We start from the raw sequence: 19,612 nt of genomic DNA, 5'->3' as shown, positions 1-19,612 counted from the left end.
CGCGCGAGCGGCGACAAATTTTTCTGCGCGGCCACGCTCGATACGTGCCAGTGGTACCGCCGCGCGTATACACCGACGCGGGGCATTCGTTATCATAAATAGCGGCGTGCCGTCTATTTCACGGTGAAAGGCTGGCCAGGCTGTCGTGACGCGGTCGGGCATCCACCTGCGAACCGGGAAATTGGCTGCGCCGATAAACAATCGCCGTTCGTTAGCTTATTTATTCCACGAGACGAGTTAAATGTAACCGGGAGCGACTTCCATCCCCGGTATCGCACGCGGAAGCGCTCGAAATTACTCTCGAAGCGCACCAACTCCCCCGCCACGTCGTCTCGTGCCTCAATTTGAGGCGAAGAAACGGGCAGGAAAAGTCGATACTCTTAAAATAACAAATACAGCGACTATATCGTAAACTTAGTTCGGTTCACTGCCCTTAACCTGCCACCCCCGCTCTCCACTCCCCGTCGAGGCAGGGTTAGGATTATTTACGGAGAAAGGAACGCTTAAAAAATTCATAGAGGAACGATCGCTCTAGCACGCTCGCCTCTCATATCCGTCGTAAAACGAGTGCCGTATAAAAAACACGTGGCCGAACGAAAAACGCGATCCGATCGACGCGCAAACAACGCCGGCCATCTACCGTTGATCCGAAAATTGGATCTGCCAATAAACTACCCGTGGAAATAATTTCTCTCCTTTTTTTTTCGCCTACTTTTTTTCAGTCCCTTTTTTCTCCGCCCGTCACGCCCGCGCCAACGTCGCTCGGCGGCGTGTTTGCGATCCGCAAGCTTCGCTCGACGACCCAGCGCTCATGCGATTCGCAGGATGAAACGACGCGTAATCCCCGCGCTGGATGCTGTTTCGATTCCGTTTTTACCTCGCTGACAGCTGGCTAGCGATTTTCGAGCGTCCCTTTAAGGACACCGCTACTTGATTCTGCTTCGAAAAATTAGAGAAAGAAACTAGAATGAAGTTGGAGAACCGCTACCAATGATCGCGAGGCGTTTGTAGCGAGGGATAATTGTTTCTACGAAATTAAACTGCTTTCTTACAGGTCGTATTTTTCCCTTGCACGATGAAGACCCTCGTTTAGATCTTTTTCTGTAACGGTAGATAACGTTCCCATTCTATACGTACTCCACTCAACAACGAGGGATAATGAGGATCATTGCGGATGCTATGTCATCGCTTAGTACGTACCTTCGTCGAACAAACAATGGTTGTTACTGGACGCTCAAAGTATCCAAGAACGCACTTTATTAATGGCATGGTTGCGAAAGGTTCTGTTATGCATTTCTGCGATCCTCGTGCCCAGGGTTCTTTAAACGTGAATCTATTACGCAACACGCGGCCACCCTCCCCGTTCAACCCTTATTACTCGCAGCGTCCACAAACGTGTGCGGCGTTATTTAAGCCTTTCAAAGCGTTCCACTGTTTTCCAGTGAAATATCGTCACGTAACAAGTTGCGTAAACTGTTCTGAATGCAGTTACGTTACCGTGCGAGCGATACGCAAGAAAAATTCTCGCGTCTTTCTCGCGGTTGCGTCTTGTCTAAGTAAGTCTGTCGCACGTGGCGAACGCGACTGCGGATCCGCATGAAGCGCGACCTCCTCGCTACGGCCTCGCGACACATCGTGGTCGCAAATTCCTCGCTTACGACGCGAGTCAAAATAGCTTTACGACTGGTACGAGCGGTAAAAGCTTCGAAGCGCGACGAGAAAAGGCGAAACAGCGCGAGATCGCTTCCTGGTTGGTGGCTGTTTGGAGAAGGATTCGAAGGTTCCGGCACCGCCGTCGCGGCTGCCACGAATTACCCTTCATAAAGCAACGGCACCCCTCTCCTTTGTCTTTTTCTTACTTTCGGTTATTCGTTCTAACGACACACACACGCGCGCACATTCTTCCGTGCCGCCAATAGCAGAGAAACGTTAGGAACGCCAGCTTGAGGTAACGCGTTAAACCGGAATGGTGATTTTCAAGCAAACTGGAAGGAACGGAGAAACAGTTTCTTTTCTTCGCTTTACCTTTCTCTCCCTCTCTCTTCCCCCTTTTTTTCTTTCTTTAAACACCGCCAGCGGAGATTGAGCCCTTAATGCGTCACGCCTGCGACGAATTGCCTCTTATAAAGCAACGCTTCCCTCCACCACTTTGTCTTTCTCCTTGATTAATCATCCCTCTCTGGTATCGATCGCGAACGAGCACGATGCACAGGTGCAACCAAGTAAGATAGAGAAACGGAATCTGAATTTTACGCGTCGCATACGACGCGTGAAGCCTATCGCTGTCTTCTGCAACCTTTCTCCGAGAAAAACACGCTACAGCTCGTTTTTTCGCATAATTTTTCCTGAAATTTGCCAGGCTCTCGCGTTTCACCATTGATTTGAAACGCGATCGAAATTCTTGCGAAATTTATTCCCGTCGCGGTCATTTCATTCTATTTCACTTTTCATCGACAGACTCGTGTAAATATACGGTACCTACCAACCAAATATTGGACGACAAATACGCGTTGCAACTTTTTTCCAGCCCCCCACTCCTCGATATGTAAAGGCGTACATTCGACACGTTTTGCTACAAACAATTAGAATTCTGGGTTCGATTAGAAATTGCACCAGCGATAAACACGGATCGAAGCCAGTGCCGCGGAAATATGGGGGAAAAAAACACGCGTGCATTATTTACAGACAAATGAAAATGCGCGGTATAAAATATACGCGGATTTATCGTAACAACGTTTCGTGTGTAATTTCGTTAAAGATAAATAAAACCGCGTCACGTCGAGTTTGAATTAAACGGCCGATGCTCTGACGTTGCATTCGGACTCTTTTATTTTTCCCTCCTCTATTTTTTTTTTTTTTTTTCACTGTTTCATGCGAACATCACTCACGATTACTCGCTGTTTCGTCGATAATTGAACCTTTGTCGATTTTTAATAAAAGAAATTGCTCCGTTAATTTGCAGTTTGATGTATTGTTGCCCCGATTCATTTTTCCGCGGCGATTGCGTTCGATTATTTCAGAGTTGATTCCAAAAATTTCTTCCGCAAGAATAAAAGAGTCCGCCGCGCGCGCGCGCGGATGTAGTTTCAATTATTTCTGGTTTCCGTTCGTATCTCCGCAGAAATTTGTAACGTTCATCGATATCCCACGGACCCGTCGGAGCTTTCCTCTTCGTTCTCGTACCGCAAACATTCTTCTAACGAGTGAATAAACTTTCCAGAAGAAACGCGAGCGTACTCGAAGGGGGTGAGTTCAGCAGGGGCGCAGATTCTGGGAGCAGCGAAACGAAACAATTACTCGACGAGATGGCTCTCTCATAGGCAAACAGATTACGCGATTGTTCCGCGTAGTCTTTTATCGTCCCAACAAATACCGTACAAATCGAGCGAACTGTCTTTGTATCGCGTTAGTTCGCGTAAGACATGCGTTTTCTCGCTCGTCGTCGAAAACGCGTAACGAAAGATTAAAGATCGTTCCCTTCCTCGACGTTTGTTAACGAAGCGGTTGAAGCAAAAGTGGCTCACATTCAACTCGATCGTTGGATCAAACATATTATCCCGCTGAATTGGATGCCTTCTTTTCGCTTTCCATCGCGGTCGATCTTCCATCGCCACTGAAAACTCACCGGAATAAATCGAAACCGATGGAGAACAGCGCGGGTAAAAGCGTGGATCGCGCTCTGGCGTGGCTGAATTAAGGCAAATTAGATCGGGGAAGGGGAAAACGCGGGGGATTAACCGGTCCGCGAAAATAGCAGGGGCGGCGCGCCGTACACGTGGAGATCGCCGCTAATTTGTTTTGGTTGGTACGACTATTAATTCTTAATTAAGCCGGGGCGCAACTGCCGCCCTTTTGGCAGCTCGTACTGGCCAGGCTTCACCTCATCGAGAGCTACCCTGGCGATATATCGAAAAGTTGGCCGGGCTTCAACTGCAAATGATTTGGGACCGCCGCTACAGCGTTATAATAGCAACGCTCGGCTCGGCTGGTACCGTCCTCCCTCGACCCATTTTGGATCGGTCGCTCGACGGAGATCGCGCGCCGCTACCATTTTGCGGACGATGGAACGGCCCAATGGAATAAAGAGCGAAACCTGGGCGAGGAGGAAAAAATAGTCGGTCGAAAGGAGAACAGAAAGAAAAAAAAAAGAAGAAAAACGCTGCGCAACCGGCGATGAGGCATACGCGCGAGTATAAAAAAAAAAATAGAGAGCAGAGAGGGGAAGCTTGTTCGAACGGTTCGCGTTAAAATCGGGGCCGCTCGACTGATTGTACGCCTCTGGAGGAACGTTCGCGTTTTATGGTCGCGGCCTTTGGAATGGGGGGGCGCAAAATTTCGGCGCCCACCCTCGCCTCCGCCAGCGCGGAAAGCTAGCGCTCCCAGCGCGATGAATTTTATATTTTTCGCGGTGAATGTAAATCCTTCGAACGGCATTAACGTAACAGGCGCGTGCGACGCGTCTGCGCGGTTGTTCGGAAATAATCGAACACCCGGTCCCGATGCTCGGCCGCGTCCGTTTTACGTCCGCCGCGCGAGATGGAATTTTTTTTTTTTAAATAATGGAGGATCGTATATTCGCGACGATATAGGGCGAGCCTGGACGAGATTGTTCTGATCAACCATTTCGTCCCTTTTTTTCCTTTTTTTTTTACAGGCAAACGAGAATGTTGGTTATAAAGGGGTTGAATCATCGTGAAACGCGATGCTCGCGATTGGTCTACTCCAGCGTAGGGTTAATTCCGTTCTTTTTCAGATAAATGAAGAAACAGACAAATACACCGCGCTGTTTTAAATGCACGCACGTTTGCACAGCTTCGACAAACATTTGCCCGGTTCGATTCGAGTTTGGTTTCGATTTCGCCTGGCGGAGCGCGACGTCCAAGTCGCTCGTGTTTCTATTTCTACCCCTTTTTTCATTACGCTGAATCCTACGAGGGCCACCGCTCGAACGCGCGGAACGCTTGGTGAATGCGACCGACACCGTAAAGGGTGGCAATGCGAGAAGGCAGGGAGAGTAACACTTGGTCAACTTTCGTGACGTACGAACGATTTTTCTGCGTACGTTTTTACCACAACGGCGTGGCAGGGAGGACATTGTTGAATTCGCGTGTCACGTCGAGGGTGCGGTAATTCGAGACTTGTCCCGAGTCAAGACGGCTTGCTAGCTAGATTTCGCGCGAGTGGGTGGTAGGGATGACACGCAAATTCCGGTATCTAAACATACTCGGCTAGAGAGAAGAAGCAGGCTGAGCAAAGCGGCTGAAGACGGTACGAGAACCGGGGGAAAGTTCGTCTATCGCGGCGCGACGCGTGTCTCGTATTTCGAGTGACTCACCCAGGCGAGTACCGACCAGCTGAAAATAGCCGAAGCGCGCTGGTTTATGCGCGAATTTTTTTCCTTTCCCCGGACGCTAAATAAACGACGATTGCTAGGTGGAAGTTGAGGCTGTTGCGGGGGAAATTAATGCCCCGATAATGCGTCCCGCGACGGTGTCCGCGATCGCGTGACAAATTTTCGCGGATTCAATTTATCTCGTCGGCGGTCAGCGGCTGCATTTTCCCGACATATTTTAATTTCGTTCACCGGATATTAATGACATAATCACTATTAAACTGTCCGTCTGATAAAGGAGCACGATGGTTATTACGTGTGCCGTGATTGGAGGAAATTTTAGTTAATTTCTGCTCCTCTTCCGGATACGCGATTCATAAAAAAAAAAATGCTTCGAAAGAATAACTGAATACAGATTAAATGAAATGTGCTTTCCCCTTTCTCTGCGCGCACGTTACTCGTTATTAGTATCAAGTGGTATTCGCGTATGCGCATTTACAAGTGTATATTAAGATAATTAGTAGCTACGGTTCTTTTAGATATTTTAACCTCGTTCGTGACACGTTGATAACTATTATTGAATGTGCATAATGATGAAATAGAAATTATGAACATAGTATTACGAATGCAGATTTATACGTCTCAATTACGAAGCAAATTGAACGCACGTGTAAAGTCTAAAATTTATTCGCTCGATAAAAGAGCAGGACCTGCCCTGGCCGTATCCAGATGTTAGAATCGGCGGAGTTTAGGCTAATTTCGATGCTTTTTCCGTGCACACGTACGGAGGAGCGTTCGAGATCTTGATACCATCGATACGTAATATCGAACGTGACGTCGCCGTAATGCAGACAGAAGGAACACACGGGGGAGGACACGGTGGTGGTCATCGTCAAGCTAGATTTTATCCGTACAACGGAAATGGACACGCGATATCGTCGACCCGAAATCGTTTTGGCAGTTCCAATTCGCCTAAAATGCTTCGAGCGGTTTTTGTAACAGTTTTTCATGTTTTTTATTCGCCGGACGCACATTTCGCGAAAAAATGGGAAAGAAATCGATAAAAGTGTCCTGGGCACCGGTATCGAAAACACGGCCACTGTCCTCGCATCGAAACTTCGTTCATCCACAGGCACTGCTTAAAAAATCTGCAACCAATCGCCTCAGACGTTGCGTGTTTCCACGCACAATTGACCAACTCTTATCCTCGAACATTTCACCCCGTCGATTCGTCCAAGCCTCGAGTTCAAGATTCGCGAGCCGAAAATTCCATCCACCGTCGTCCACGCAAACATTCGCCAGCCGACAATCCCAAAACCAACACCACCCGAAGACACTTCTAATTCCCCAAAGATCACGGTCGCATTTATCTACAGACCGTTTCCACCACGCGAGCAACCCCCGTTCGACCGCGTCGCGGCGTGCAAAAACATTCCACGTCGAATTCGCCCCGTGTTCAACGGAAACGAGGGAACCAAGCATCGATTCACGGTACAGCCGGTCGCAATTGAACCGTTCCACGGTGTTCCGAGAGGAGAGGATCGTCGCCTCGCGTAGCCTGGCGTCCCCAGCGGACGGAACGATCCTCGCGCTCGAGGAAGATACGGGTTTTATTTACACGCGGTGCCCAGCCAGCCTCCACCTATTCACGGCTGTCGCTTCTATTAGTCGTTATCCGCAGGATTTCGATCCAGCCGCTCTTTGCTCGCCCGCTTCCGCTCGACCTTCTAACCCGTAAAACGCGGAGTGGCTCCATTCGACATTCGAGCGTATCCTGACCACCCTGTGGCTCCAGGGATCGTACCTTTCCAGCTAGTACAATCGCATTCGTATGCGCGTGTGCTCGCGTCACATTCTGGAGATTCCTGGATTCCAGTTTCGATACCCGTTGCTTGCTACGTACGCAAGTTTACCCGTGGATTGTTTAAAGAATCAGAATTATTGTCCTCTTGGGGTGAGGTATGCTCGCGTTGACGGAGCTGGCGCGACTTTGTCGCTCGACACGAGCTACGATTTACGATCCGCAGTCGATCGCAACGTTTGAAAGGAACGACGTTACTGTCCGGGTGACCCAGCTGGAACTAGGCCGCGTCGATGGTCCTCGTGGCTCTTTAATTGTGTACAGGAATACGACCCGCGGCTCGAACGGCCATTATTCGCGCTCGTTCCTCGACGCTACCCCAGCGAGTTCCGTTTAAAAGGCTCGAGATGCTTGGCTTCCCGGCGTCCGCTCGTCTCTGCTCGCCCCCAAGACACAGGCCACGAATCGCCGACCGAAATTCCGTCGTAACGAGTCATTCGATAAAGCGGCTGCTCTATCCCTGAAAACTTTTAACGATCCAGCGAACGTAAACTTTGCTTAGATACAACTTTTACGGACCGACTCGGACCACCCCAGGCTGTTCCCTCCTCTCTCTCTCTCTCTCTGTCTCTTTGCTCGCAGTGATTTCATCCGTTCTCCTTCAATCGTTCCGCTGATTCTCAGTTTATTTAAATTGTTGACGTCACGTCGTGAAACGCTTGCAAACAGTTCCCGTCCCTCGTGATCCCGAATATGCCACATCGAACGAAAGGAAACGTTCCGTTCGACTTAAAAAGCCTGCGACCAAAGTCGAGAAACCAGAGACTGGTTTTGCATCCGAACCAAAACCGTTTCGCAAGCTGCGAGGAGCTTTCCGACGAAATTAGCCGGCGATTTTCCTTGGGAGAAGCAACGAGAAGAAAAGAAGCGAGGAAACGGGTGGAAGAAGGAGCGACAGGAGGAAGCCCTGTGCAGAGAGGACGATTGAGGCGCAGTCGAAAACCGTGGTGACCCGGGGTTGTAATTACCTGGACGTTCGCGGTCACGTTCACCCAAAGTGCTTCCGCTCGAAGCGTTTCCAAGCCACGAGAAAAGAGGATTTGCCCGCGCCCGCCGGATTTTCCACCACGTTTTAAACAAAGAGTTGCTACCGTCGAGAACGTCCGGAAAGAGGGTTACGTATGCGTGAATACTCTGCCGATGAGTGTATTCACCCTGTACAGCGGTACGTTTCGCCTAACCGGAGGACCGTGCTCGAGTTATTAGCGAGCTGTCCTCCTTTACCGTTTCCATAACCGTGTCTCTCCTCTCTCTCTCTCTCTCTCCAACCCCTTTCAGATTCAGCTTGACGTCGATACGAGTAACAAAAAAAATATTGTCAAAAAAGACACTTGGTTTTTAAGGGTTAACACTCGTATTTCGCGGGCGTCACGCGAGAGAGGGCTTCATTTATCCGGCAACAAATTTAGACGAGGCGGATCTTTGATCGACGGCATTTTCTAGTTAGCTTGATGGACAGCCTCGATCGAGTTGCCCCGTCTGTGTACACACGTACACCAGCAGCATTGTCACCCCGGTTATTTTCGACGCGGCGCGCGAGAACGCGCCCTAACGCCCCGGCCCGGTCGAGACCATTGTTTTAAACATTTTTTGTCGGCTTTTTCGCCGAATGGGCCGGTTATCCCGATAGATAAAGCGCCGGTACGTACTGGATGAGCCTGATAAAGCTAATGATTTACGCACAACAGACCGAGCCGGACCGTCTCTTCCATTCTCGCGTTTCACCCGAAACTAACGGCGCATCGGGACCAAATTTACGAGCCGATAGATATTACCCAGCTGTTTGTTTTCTTACCGGTCGAGTCAATTTCGCCTGGCGATCGTTGGCAAAAATTGTTTTAAACCCGAGAGGAAATATACGCGACTCGATTCGCGGCCGCTGTGCACGAAGACGAGCATTAATTCTTAGCTGCTCGCTTGAAATAGGGAAAAATTACCTCAACGATACGTCGAACGCAAGTTGCACTCCAGTTTAAGAAAGAAACAGTTCCCGAAGAGACAGAATCTTCTTCTTCTTCTTCGCGCGGGACTGAAAGCGTTCGCCAAACGTCGCCACTTGGCCCTGCGCGTGTTTCAATTGTCGCCGCGCGATAATACGTCGAGTAAACAGCGACGGGAGCAGCCGCACGGGGGGCCCTTTTTAATTAACAAGTCCCTTCGTAAAACCAACACCGCTGGATTCCCCGAGTATCGCGTTCTTCGCTTCGAACGAACGGGTAAAAAGAGACGGGCGGAAACAATAACACCGAGAAAATTAAGAGGACGCGCGGGTTGGGGGTAGCGGCGGAGGAAAAGGGGATGGAAGTGGATCGCGGAGAATCGCGCGGGCCGGAAAGAAGGCAAAAGGATGAATTAGAGTGGCGATAGGGAGGGTGGCCAGCACGGAATACATACGTATGTATATTTGAAGAGAGCGACGTCTCTGAAAGAGGAGCGCGGAACTGTCCCGCGTTCGCCAGCCACGGCTCACCCCCTTTGTTGCGTTATTTATTCGTTTAATTAACTCTCCAGCCTTCCAATAAACTTCCTGACAAGGCCACCCTTTAGTTCAACTGATTTTAACGCCGCTGGGACACGCGACACTCTCTCTCTCTCCTCTTGGAATTAAAATTGACCGGCCCTCCTGACAGCGCGTGTCTATTAACTTTGCTCTCTGTTCCTTTCACAGCTTCCAGACGATACGCTACACCTAGTTGAAGATTATACGTGGAAAGGAACGGAGACAATCGTAAGTAACAATCTGAAGAAAAATAAGACGAAGGCGGAGAGGCAACGAATGCGTCTTTTAATAAATTTTGTCCAGCTAAATCATCGGAATTGGCCGCTGCGCGCCTTGACATCCTCCTACCATTCCGTTATTGTTCCCGTCTCCGCGTTCCCAGCCACTTTCTCTCTCCACTACTTCATAAGGATTATTAAATCCGCGAAACTCCTGCCAGCTTTCGGAACAATTAATAACCGACCGCGACGAGTTATTTTTCCCTCCGGCCCGTACCGCGGACGTTCAGTTTACGCGAAGTTTAGCAGGCAAATCGGGTTTCCATCCACCGCAGCGCGTCGACTACCCCCGCCGTCGCGCTTCGTCCTCTCCTCTCGCCTTGTCCGCTCTGGTCCCAAATCGTTGGCGCCGGGGGGTGATGATTAACCCGAAGTAAACAACCGTCCAATAACATGCTAATGCGAGCGGGTAGCCAGGTCACGCGGGGGTGGCGAAGGAGCAGAGAGGGGTGCTGGGTGATCGAAGATGAACTTCGACGCGGCTCGCGCCAGGATCCGTTCTTCTTTCATAACGGAGAATTATTGGGCCAGCATTTTTCTTTTTTTTCTTTTTTTCTTAGTTTAACTAGCAATCCCTCGACGCGAGATAGAATATTGCACGTCGAAGCCGGTGCAAAGGGACGACGAATGAAATTGTCGAGCGGAGACCTCGTGTGAGGGAAATCAGACGTTGGTCGTCAAAGGGTGAATCGATCGAAAATCCGATGAATCATATCGGCGGAGGAGTGAAGGAGCGAGTAATTAGAGCGTGTAATCAAACGACCGCGAAAATAACTGATCAGAGGACCATCAATTCCGAGGCGAATGCCAGTCCGATGAGTCGATCGCTCATGATTACCAGTCGCAGAAACGATATATTATTATGCACGATGATAGGGGCGGGTCGGAAAAGTTTTGGCGACGATACATCATGTACGAAACGTCCGCGTTATCGTTAATCATGATGCATTAGACACCGCTAATGATGATTTCTCGTGTCGTTGCCCTTCGTTAAGCTACGCGGATAACGAAATATTTCCGGTGGTTGTCGCCAGCTGATCATTTGGCGTCAGCTCGAGTGTGAATCCGACGAAGGTTTAAGGGGTTGTTTCAAACGTCTCCATTGGCGAGTCTGCTCGAATCGAGTTCAACTGTTCGCGAGTAAACTATAAGAGAAGAGAAAACGAATGTTTACGTTGCAATATTGTATGAATAACCAAGCGAAAGCTCGTATCGGTTTTAAGAGAGATCGATAGCACGTTACGTGTTCGCAGGACATAAGACCACGTACTATTCCTACTCTAAGTTAAGTTATACATATATTTCTTTTTCATAATTGCAACGATTGCACGATTGAAAAGAGAAGTAGTTGAAAATTCCTATCAATTTCTTATCACCGCAAATATCATATTATTCGATGTACCTCGTTCGAGCGCAATTTACACTACAAAAAAGGTAGCTAGATTTTTCTGAAACCAATCGCGCGGCAAACTAAGATAAAACCAAGCAACACTGACTGGAACTAATTACAACGATGCTCGAGATAATGCTTATGTAGATAAAGACGCTGCCAACAGTTAAAAAACGAAGTATCCACGATTACCAATATCGATCGCAGTTCACCAAGACCTAGATAGTAACCTCGAGCTGCACAGCGTGTACCTTGAACCGAGCGCGAAGCATAATCCCTGCCCGTATCGCGGAACAAACGTACCTAACGTCGACTTTAAATCCCAATTAAACCAGCTCACCGTTCTTTTCGAACGATTCGAAATTATCGCGTCCAGGATCGGTTATCGCGGGCCAGCGCGCGATACGAGGCGCGGCAGTGGAAGCGGGCCAGTATCCGCGCGGAAAGGAGACCAGCGAGAGAGAGAGACGCAGATCGATCGAGCAAGAAAAACTCGAGGGAGAAGAGCTGGGGCTGGCGGTGCTCGATTATAGTCACCCTTTCACAAAGACCTTCCCCGGCTGTTTGCAAAAGGGCCTACGCCGTAAACAACGCCGGCGAGGACGCGAGGCGGTGGCACGAGACAGGAAGCCGGAGCAGCGACAAAACACGATGGACGCGGTGGAAGTAGGTCGTTGGGGAACTTTTCCTTTCGTCTTCGACCCCCGCGCGGCGTCGCGCGCTTCAGTTATTCGTACGACTCCTCGCGACAAACGGGGACGTCGCCTTTTGCGTTCGGAACGAATTTAGACGCTGCCGCATCGGGGAAACGGCCGCAAACAATGCCGCGTCGGCGACGTCGCCGCGCTTCTATCGCCGTAGCCTGCTCGCCGCGCGCGTATATTGTTCCATTTTAGCGCACAAAGGGATGCGACTCTCCGTAGGGACTGGACGGGGGGGTTACCCGAAGAACGAGCGAGAATCGTTGAAAAATCTTTAGCAGGGATCGTTAAAATCGTCTGAACGGTCACTCGTTGGTTCCCTTCAACCCTGAGGCGAAAGCATTATTCGATATTCCTTCAGCGCGAACGGTTTCTAGAGCGACGACCACCCCTGCCTGCAATTCTTCCTCGCGACGCGACTGTGTCGCGAGGATTGTTATACGATTTGTATAAAGCTCGCGCGACGTCGGGGATATCGTAAAACGCGGGCGAAAAATCAAATTACGCTTCACGTTTACGTCACGTTAGATGATACCCAGACACGTATCCATATCAGCGAGCGTGGCTCGGCGAACTGCACGTACGCGCGCGATATCGACCCGTTTCTCGTTTCCGTTTAATATCATTCGCGTATGCACTCGGACGTAAGCACGGTAGGAGTTGATGCGGCGGCCCCCGTCAGTTGTTCGACTTTATGTTGCCACGATGACGATGACAATGGCGATGGTGATGGCCCCGGGAATGCGAGTCGTATTACTACGCTCCCACGTCGAGCATCCATCAGTGGCTCTACCTACTTCGCGGTCGCTTTATAGATCTGACAAATGGCGCGACTACGAATGTCTCCTGGCTGCTTCTGCTACCCCTCGCGATGCACTGTCGCGAGCGCGCACACGCGCGTCGAAAGGCACCCCGTCGCAGACGACGAGAGCTTGGTAAGCCGAGGCTCGGTTCGATTAACGAACAACGTAACCCGTTCCGTTAATCCCTCGACCAGAGTAATCCAAACGACGCCTTTTCACCCTTCCACTGTAAGCGCGTCCACGTTACGACCGGTCAAGCGCTCTTCGTTAGAAACGATTCGTCCGACAGGATCGTCCTCGCGTTCCTCGTTTCACGTTCCACGGATCGATTAATTTTATATACGCGTCGCCAGGATGGTTACAGCCACGGTAGTTAATATCGCATGACCGATAATGCCGCACGGTCGGATCGGATGTACATGCATACGAAGTCGGTCGATGCGAGTAACCTTCGCTGGTCCCAGCAACGTTCGCCACGGAGTTGCTTAAACTTTGGATGACTGCTGACTGGTTGAACAGCCGTGGATTGCAACTTGGCGTCGAGTTTGCTCGTTAGTTTTAAATACATCGTGTAAGAAGAAGGTTTTTGGGGGATGATTAAAATTGTTTTTCTACTGTTGGCGACGTACCTCGATAGAGAAGTTCGACTTTAATAATGTGGTGAATTAGAACCAATATCGACCAGCCCAGCTGTACATCGTTGTATGTTGGTACTTCATTGGTAAAAAAAACTTTGTCCAGTCGACGAACGCCGATGATCAACTTCGGTTAAACTTTCGCGGCACGCTTATGGCCACGATTGTTCGTAGCTCAAGGTTACCGTAACGAACGAGCGAAAAAGTGGTTTAACTACGTATCCGACTCGATATTATTCTCAATGGTTTATCAAAGTAGACGGAAATGGGAACAAGGATACCCGGTACGCGCGTTACTACGCGAGTGCACGTAACGTGCCTCTAAACGCGATTTATGCCACTGCTCGAAATCGATAATTAAAAGCCGATAGGCACGCGATAAAAATCCTCGACTAACGACGAATCATCGTAAACGTTTTCGAAGAACATTTCGAATGTATCGCTCGTTAACGACCCAGTTCATTTCGAGACGCTTAAGCTACTTATCCAGCCAGGATTTTAACAAACCCATACTCGACATCGCGCAATCCATAGACTTCGAATAGAACATAAACCTAACCGCACGAGCCTCGTACTCTGTACTCGAATCTTCTCAACCGTGAAAGACTCGTTCGACACCCCCATATTGGGGCTGCAATAAACCTCCCTGTCTCTTCGTTGGTATCCTTTCAAATCTCACTACGGGGCGTTCGATTATGAACAACCGACACGCGTGTTCCCAGAGTCAAGCCGCATTCTCGAGCGTCGCAGGATCACGGTTTCCTGGTCCCGCACGTAGACGCGCGCGACACGAGAGACACGGCGTCAGCTCGAAAAGAAAAAGGATCGCTCGAGCGTGTCGGATGTTATTGTCGTGCCACGTATAGTTCTCGTATAAGCGGTGGCGCGAAGTGGAACGGAGAAAACACGGGTGGTGCCAGGGCGAGGGAAGCGGGCAAACGAGCTGGGAGGATCGTCGCAGCCATATGCGGCACGCGAGGACGATACAATTCGGAGCTTCGCGACGGTGGTATGTGACAATATCACCGGTACCCCGCGGTACGTGCTCGGCTAAGGCGTGGACGATGCTTGTACGCCACCCTCTGACACCCTGCTGGACGCGCGGATACCTCGCCTCGACCGCGCGTATACACACGACTCTTAACTGGGACTCGTTGAAGGGGGGGTTGAAGAGGAAGCAGAGAGCGGCAGTGAAAAGCTGGGAAGACGGTCGATGGTTGCAGCTCAGGCCCGTATTTCCAGCGATCTTTCGTATTTGGATTTGTCGGATTTGTCAGATTTCCACGACGATCCCCCCAGCGGCTAGTCCGGTCTTTCTTTGCCGGATTACGATTTTCTGGCCCTTCCAGGGTCTCGTTTTTGTCGTTTTATTATCGCACGCGAAGCACGCGGTGCGTGAGAGACTGTTTTAAATAAGTCGAGAGATCGATACGCTACTCGAAATGGAGCTGTATCCGGTTGAACCAGAGTGGATTTATTTAATGGAATAAATATCCAGAACCTACCAGAGCACAATATCCACGGTGCCAAGACTCCGTAAGCGTTGCTTCGCGGGCGGAGAAAAATTCTTATCGACGTGACTCTCTAGCCTTGTCACGACGCGATAAACTCGCCGCGCAAACACACTTTGCGCGGCGACAAATATTTACGTAATTCACGAGACAGAAAACGCGGGGCTGCGATTACCACGGGTCCCTCTACCACCGGGTAGATAGAAATCCAGCTTGTCGACAAGGTAGAAATTAATTTCGATGTAGCCCCGGACGGCGCGGGTAAACCATTCGAATCTAGATAAGAGAACCCTCGTACCGACCTTTAGGGTCCTTCAGTGACCCTTTTGTCGAGCGAATTCCTCCCCCGAGCCGTACATATCACTTAACCCTTGCACCTATCGGCCACCCTACACGCGTTAAGCGCCTCTTCGCGGAACTTACGCGGCCGCCCTCCTGGCCACGGCCAGCTCGAACCAACTCCAGCCGCAGACCACCAACGCTGCTAACGCTTCCCGTAATTAACTACTCGTTGCGGCAGTATCTTATTATTCTATGAGCGCCGCTCGTACCCGCCGTTGGTTCCAAGCGCGGCTCGCTATTACGCATTAAGCAGAATATACGCGACGACTTAATACGACATCGTAACCCGTAATCGAACGCGAACGCCTGTGCGTCGAGCCACCCCCCACCCCCGTATACGTTCATTAAATCGAAGCCTCTCGCGATTATCCGCGGAGAAAGACTAATGCCACGGTCAGAAATTTCTGATCGAAATGTCCGATTCCATCGGGACTCGAACTAGACAATGTCTCCGTTCTCCGCTGCGCGGACATCGATTTCTAGTTGAAACACCATCGGGATTTATGGGTCCAGACTTACTTGAATACTATAACAACGGATACCTTTGTTTAACTAATGAAGGCTTTATATCCAGCGCGCTATTGTCAGCGACGCTGACCCACCGGCTATGGAACGTGTTAACTACGTCAAAGGATGGAAAAATATCGCGTTCGTTTAGAGGTATGTATAAACGCGGGCGAGATTTATCGACGGGACGAGTCAAGAGGGTTGCTATTCACCGCGGTGGTCGTTACGATTTTTGTCGAGGCTTCGTTTCCGATTGTTCGCCGGGGAAGCTTGTAAATCAACGCTCGTCAGTGTACAGCGCGGGCATATAAATTATCGGTGAAATGTTTTCAAATCATCTTTTTACCCGTTTTTGCCGCGGAGGATCGATTGTTTAGGTATACAGAATTCGCGTTCCGCAACTATACGCGCGGGGTGGATCGTTGCGCGTATCGCACGCGTACGCAAGGGTGGACGAAATTAATCGTCCTCGAGGAACAACGCGGATCCAAAGAAAGAGAAAAAAGCAACGGATTCAATCGTTACCGCGAGAGAACTTAATTTTCATCGCGCGTCACCCATCCGAAGAACCGAATTCCCTCAGAATTCCCTGGGTCCTTCGACCAGGAATTCCACCCTTCGACTATCGCGATTCACGTTGGCCGGGTGCATATTTCAGGAGGAGCAGGCTTGCTGGTTGGATGAAGGAGATAGTCGTGGGCGAAGGTGAGAACAGCCGCGGGAGTCGAAAGGGAGACGATGCCGTGGGGATGTTCTAGCCCTCGCCTCACCATCGAGGAATGTCGCAGAGTTATTTTAGCCTGTCGCACCCTTCCCGTCCCGCGAGCGTTATTCGCGCGAGCCACGCTTACGCGACGTAACGAAATAATGAAGAAGGGCGTGCCAACGTATCGCGTTCTCATCCCCCGTCTCTCGCTCTCTCTTCCAGCCTCTTTTCTTTGTTTTCGAGGGTTGCGCTGCCTGTCGACGGAAGAAACACCCTCTTCAACTCGTGCTTCACCCGCGTGATTCCCGCGTCGACGACGAGGAGTTTACGATGACGGAAAGGGGCTTGGCGTTTTCTCGAGTAACGGAGTACGTCCGCGCGAATTTACGACGGGAACGTCGACGCCTGGTTGCGGCGTCGCGCGCGGTTTTAAGGGTGCGCCCACCGGGGCGAGAGGATCGTATAAGTTTTGTTACGGCCATCGCGGCGTGGAACTGGCTCGCGGTACTGGCTGCTTCAGCGTTACAGATTTTTACGCCTGTTTTACATTTATTTCGCGTAATTAGTTCCGTTGTAAACACGTCCCGCGAAGACCGCCACCGCAATAACGTTATGCGGCCGACGCGTAACCAGTACACGAAGGTAAATCAATTCAAGAGGCACGTTTCTAATTTAAATGCTACACGTAACGCATCGTTGCAACTAGCTATTATTCACCGGACTTTTTCTCAAGGCAGAAGCCACTCCGATCGTGTATCCTCGCGGGACAACCCGTTCCATTAAGCGAGGTATCTTACTCCCAGGTTTTGCGAGCCACGCGACGATAGAAAAAATGTCGCGAGTGTAAACGGCAAGTGGCGCTGCAATTCAACCAGCGCGTCGCTCTGACTTTCGATTTTCTTATCATAATTATCAAACGAGCTCGGTTACTCGAACCTTCTGTTTTTCCCGCACGATTACGTCGCACGAGCTAACGCAACCGTTGCTCCTACTCGCTCGACGATCTTATGCGAACTTAATCGCTCGAGCGTTGTAAATTACAACGGAACAACTCGCTGGAAAACGTTTCGCAATATAATGTACGTAACGTATAAACTCACGTGTTCTCCTTCTGGTCCCCGTTGTTCGGCTGCGACGACGGCGACGGCTGCTGCGGCTGCTGCTTCGAGTACGGATGATGATGGTGCACCACGTTGTTGTTGTTGTTGTGCATGTGCACCTTGTTCGCGTTGCTGTCTGTCGGCGAACCCGGCGAGATCTTACCCGCTAGATCGTTCAGCGACTGAAGCATTTTCATGGGGATCCTTCTGGCGACCGGCTCTCGGTGCCTCCTACCCTCCGGCTCGTTTATCCTTGAGGAAGACAGGATTACTCGTCGTTTTTCCGGCGTTTGAAGGCGTCAACCCTCAAACTGAACCGTACGCGTGCAAACGAAACAAAACGATCTACGCGGACGCGCACTTCTCGACTACACTCGAGCCTTACTTTTTCACTTTGCTCGCGAGCAAAAATCGCACCCCAAGTCACACGAACGCGATCCACCCGATCCTTTTTCTTATATTCACCCCTCTCTGCGCGGATTACTGAACACAGGAAGCATACACTGGTCCACGGGATACAGACGCACTGATACGAACACGAATCACGCCTCCCTGTGGATCTGTTCACTGTTGCTGTCGCGGACTTTCGACGGAACTTTCGCGACGTTTAACGTTCGTGTCGAAGCTGACGGGTAGTCCCAGCTAGCGACCGGGTGGCACCTCGATCCGCTACAAAGTGAAATAACATGAGAATAGAAGGTGGTTAGACGTGATGTTTCGCGTTTTGGCTCGTGGAGAACGATGGGTGTCGCGTTCGCTCGCGACGCGCGCTTCTTTTAAGAGAGCCAGGGTGGTAAAATTCGAGGACGCGTTCCCTCGCGAAGTTTCGCGAGGCGTGGATCGTACTTCGAAACGAGCGACAACTTCCAAAGAGTACAGATCTCGAAGCTATTTGTGTTTCAAATACGATAATAGGTTTTCGTCGCGATTATGCGAATCTCGACGCGCGGCACAACTTTCACCGAACTCCGCGTTACTCGAGAGATGCTCTGAGGATCGACGATGTTCCTCGTCGCATTCGCGAGACACGCAGCCGACAGTGAAATTTCATACTGAATTCTAAGCTATCGTCCTTGTGTACACAGTGTTCCATTGTGTCGTGATCGTCCCTGAACGGGAGCAGGGTCAAGGCACCGCGTCACAGCGGTGTTTACCGGAAGCAGTAGCGTTCGAAAATGGAGCAGGGATGAGAGAGAAGGTCCCGCGTTCGCTCGACAATCCGTAACTTCTTCTGGGATTTTCGACGACTCGAGTGTCCGTTTGTTTCGTACGGTATCGCGTTCAACGTTTAAAGACGCCTGGGAAACATCTGCGAGAGCTTCCGTCCGTTATTTACAGGGAACACGGACGGAACCGAACCGAAACAACGACTCGAGCGTAATGAGCGTGCTGGGAGGGGAAGAAAAAGCTTGGTGAACGAACGCTCAAGCCCGATTTCGCTTTGGCCAACGTTAAGACCGTGTTCGACGCTTCAAACACTTCGACGCGGCTGTTTGCCAGCCCCCCGCGCTTTTATTTGCGGGCGAGCGTAAGCGTCTCGCGTGCCACCCACGGTCAAGCGAAGTGTTTTCACGCGAGAACGCCGCTGGAAATTTCTGTTGGTTTGTCCCTGCGCGCGCCTCGACGCTCGAGGAAGCGTAATTAAGGGTGCGCTTGAAAAATTCGAGGCGAAATCGCGTTCCAATCGCGATAGAAGGTAAACGTCTGCGCATCTCGATGCGATTACGAGGAATTCCTACGATCTTCCAGCGATTTTAACTCTCGATGAGAGTGTAACGAGCCCGCGCGCATTGTTGCACCCGCGCGTACACTTTGTCAGAATATTTTTAGCATTTTAATTCCCGAATAATTTCAGATACGGTCGATACGCTTTGCATTTAGAGCGAAATATTACTCGCGTAGTCCGGCGGGCGCCTCGTCGGAATAAGTAAACAGCTGGTCTACGT

The 19,612-nt window shown here is 50.4% G+C and overlaps 1 protein-coding gene across 10 annotated transcripts in view; it reads right to left on the bottom strand.

Annotated features, from left to right (window-relative positions):
* Window positions 1–18,054, bottom strand: part of LOC143422709 (CUGBP Elav-like family member 1-A) — a 229,858-nt gene extending 211,804 nt beyond the window's left edge. For 5 of the 10 annotated variants that reach the window (XM_076893564.1, XM_076893565.1, XM_076893567.1 and 2 more), the window contains exon 1: window positions 17,667–18,052. In XM_076893564.1, coding sequence (XP_076749679.1) covers window positions 17,667–17,863 — 197 coding nt within the window. In that variant the 5' untranslated portion in view covers window positions 17,864–18,052. Of the gene's footprint in view, window positions 1–17,666 lie in introns of all 10 variants that reach the window. The other 5 variants (XM_076893558.1, XM_076893559.1, XM_076893561.1 and 2 more) reach the window with 2 other exon arrangements.
* Window positions 18,055–19,612: the final 1,558 nt, after the last annotated feature.

This window comes from Xylocopa sonorina, chromosome 4, assembly GCF_050948175.1.
Source record: "Xylocopa sonorina isolate GNS202 chromosome 4, iyXylSono1_principal, whole genome shotgun sequence".
NCBI lineage: Eukaryota > Metazoa > Arthropoda > Insecta > Hymenoptera > Apidae > Xylocopa > Xylocopa sonorina.
The sequence above is the reverse complement of the archived record's forward strand: the minus strand, read 5'-3'. Positions and strand labels throughout refer to the sequence as shown.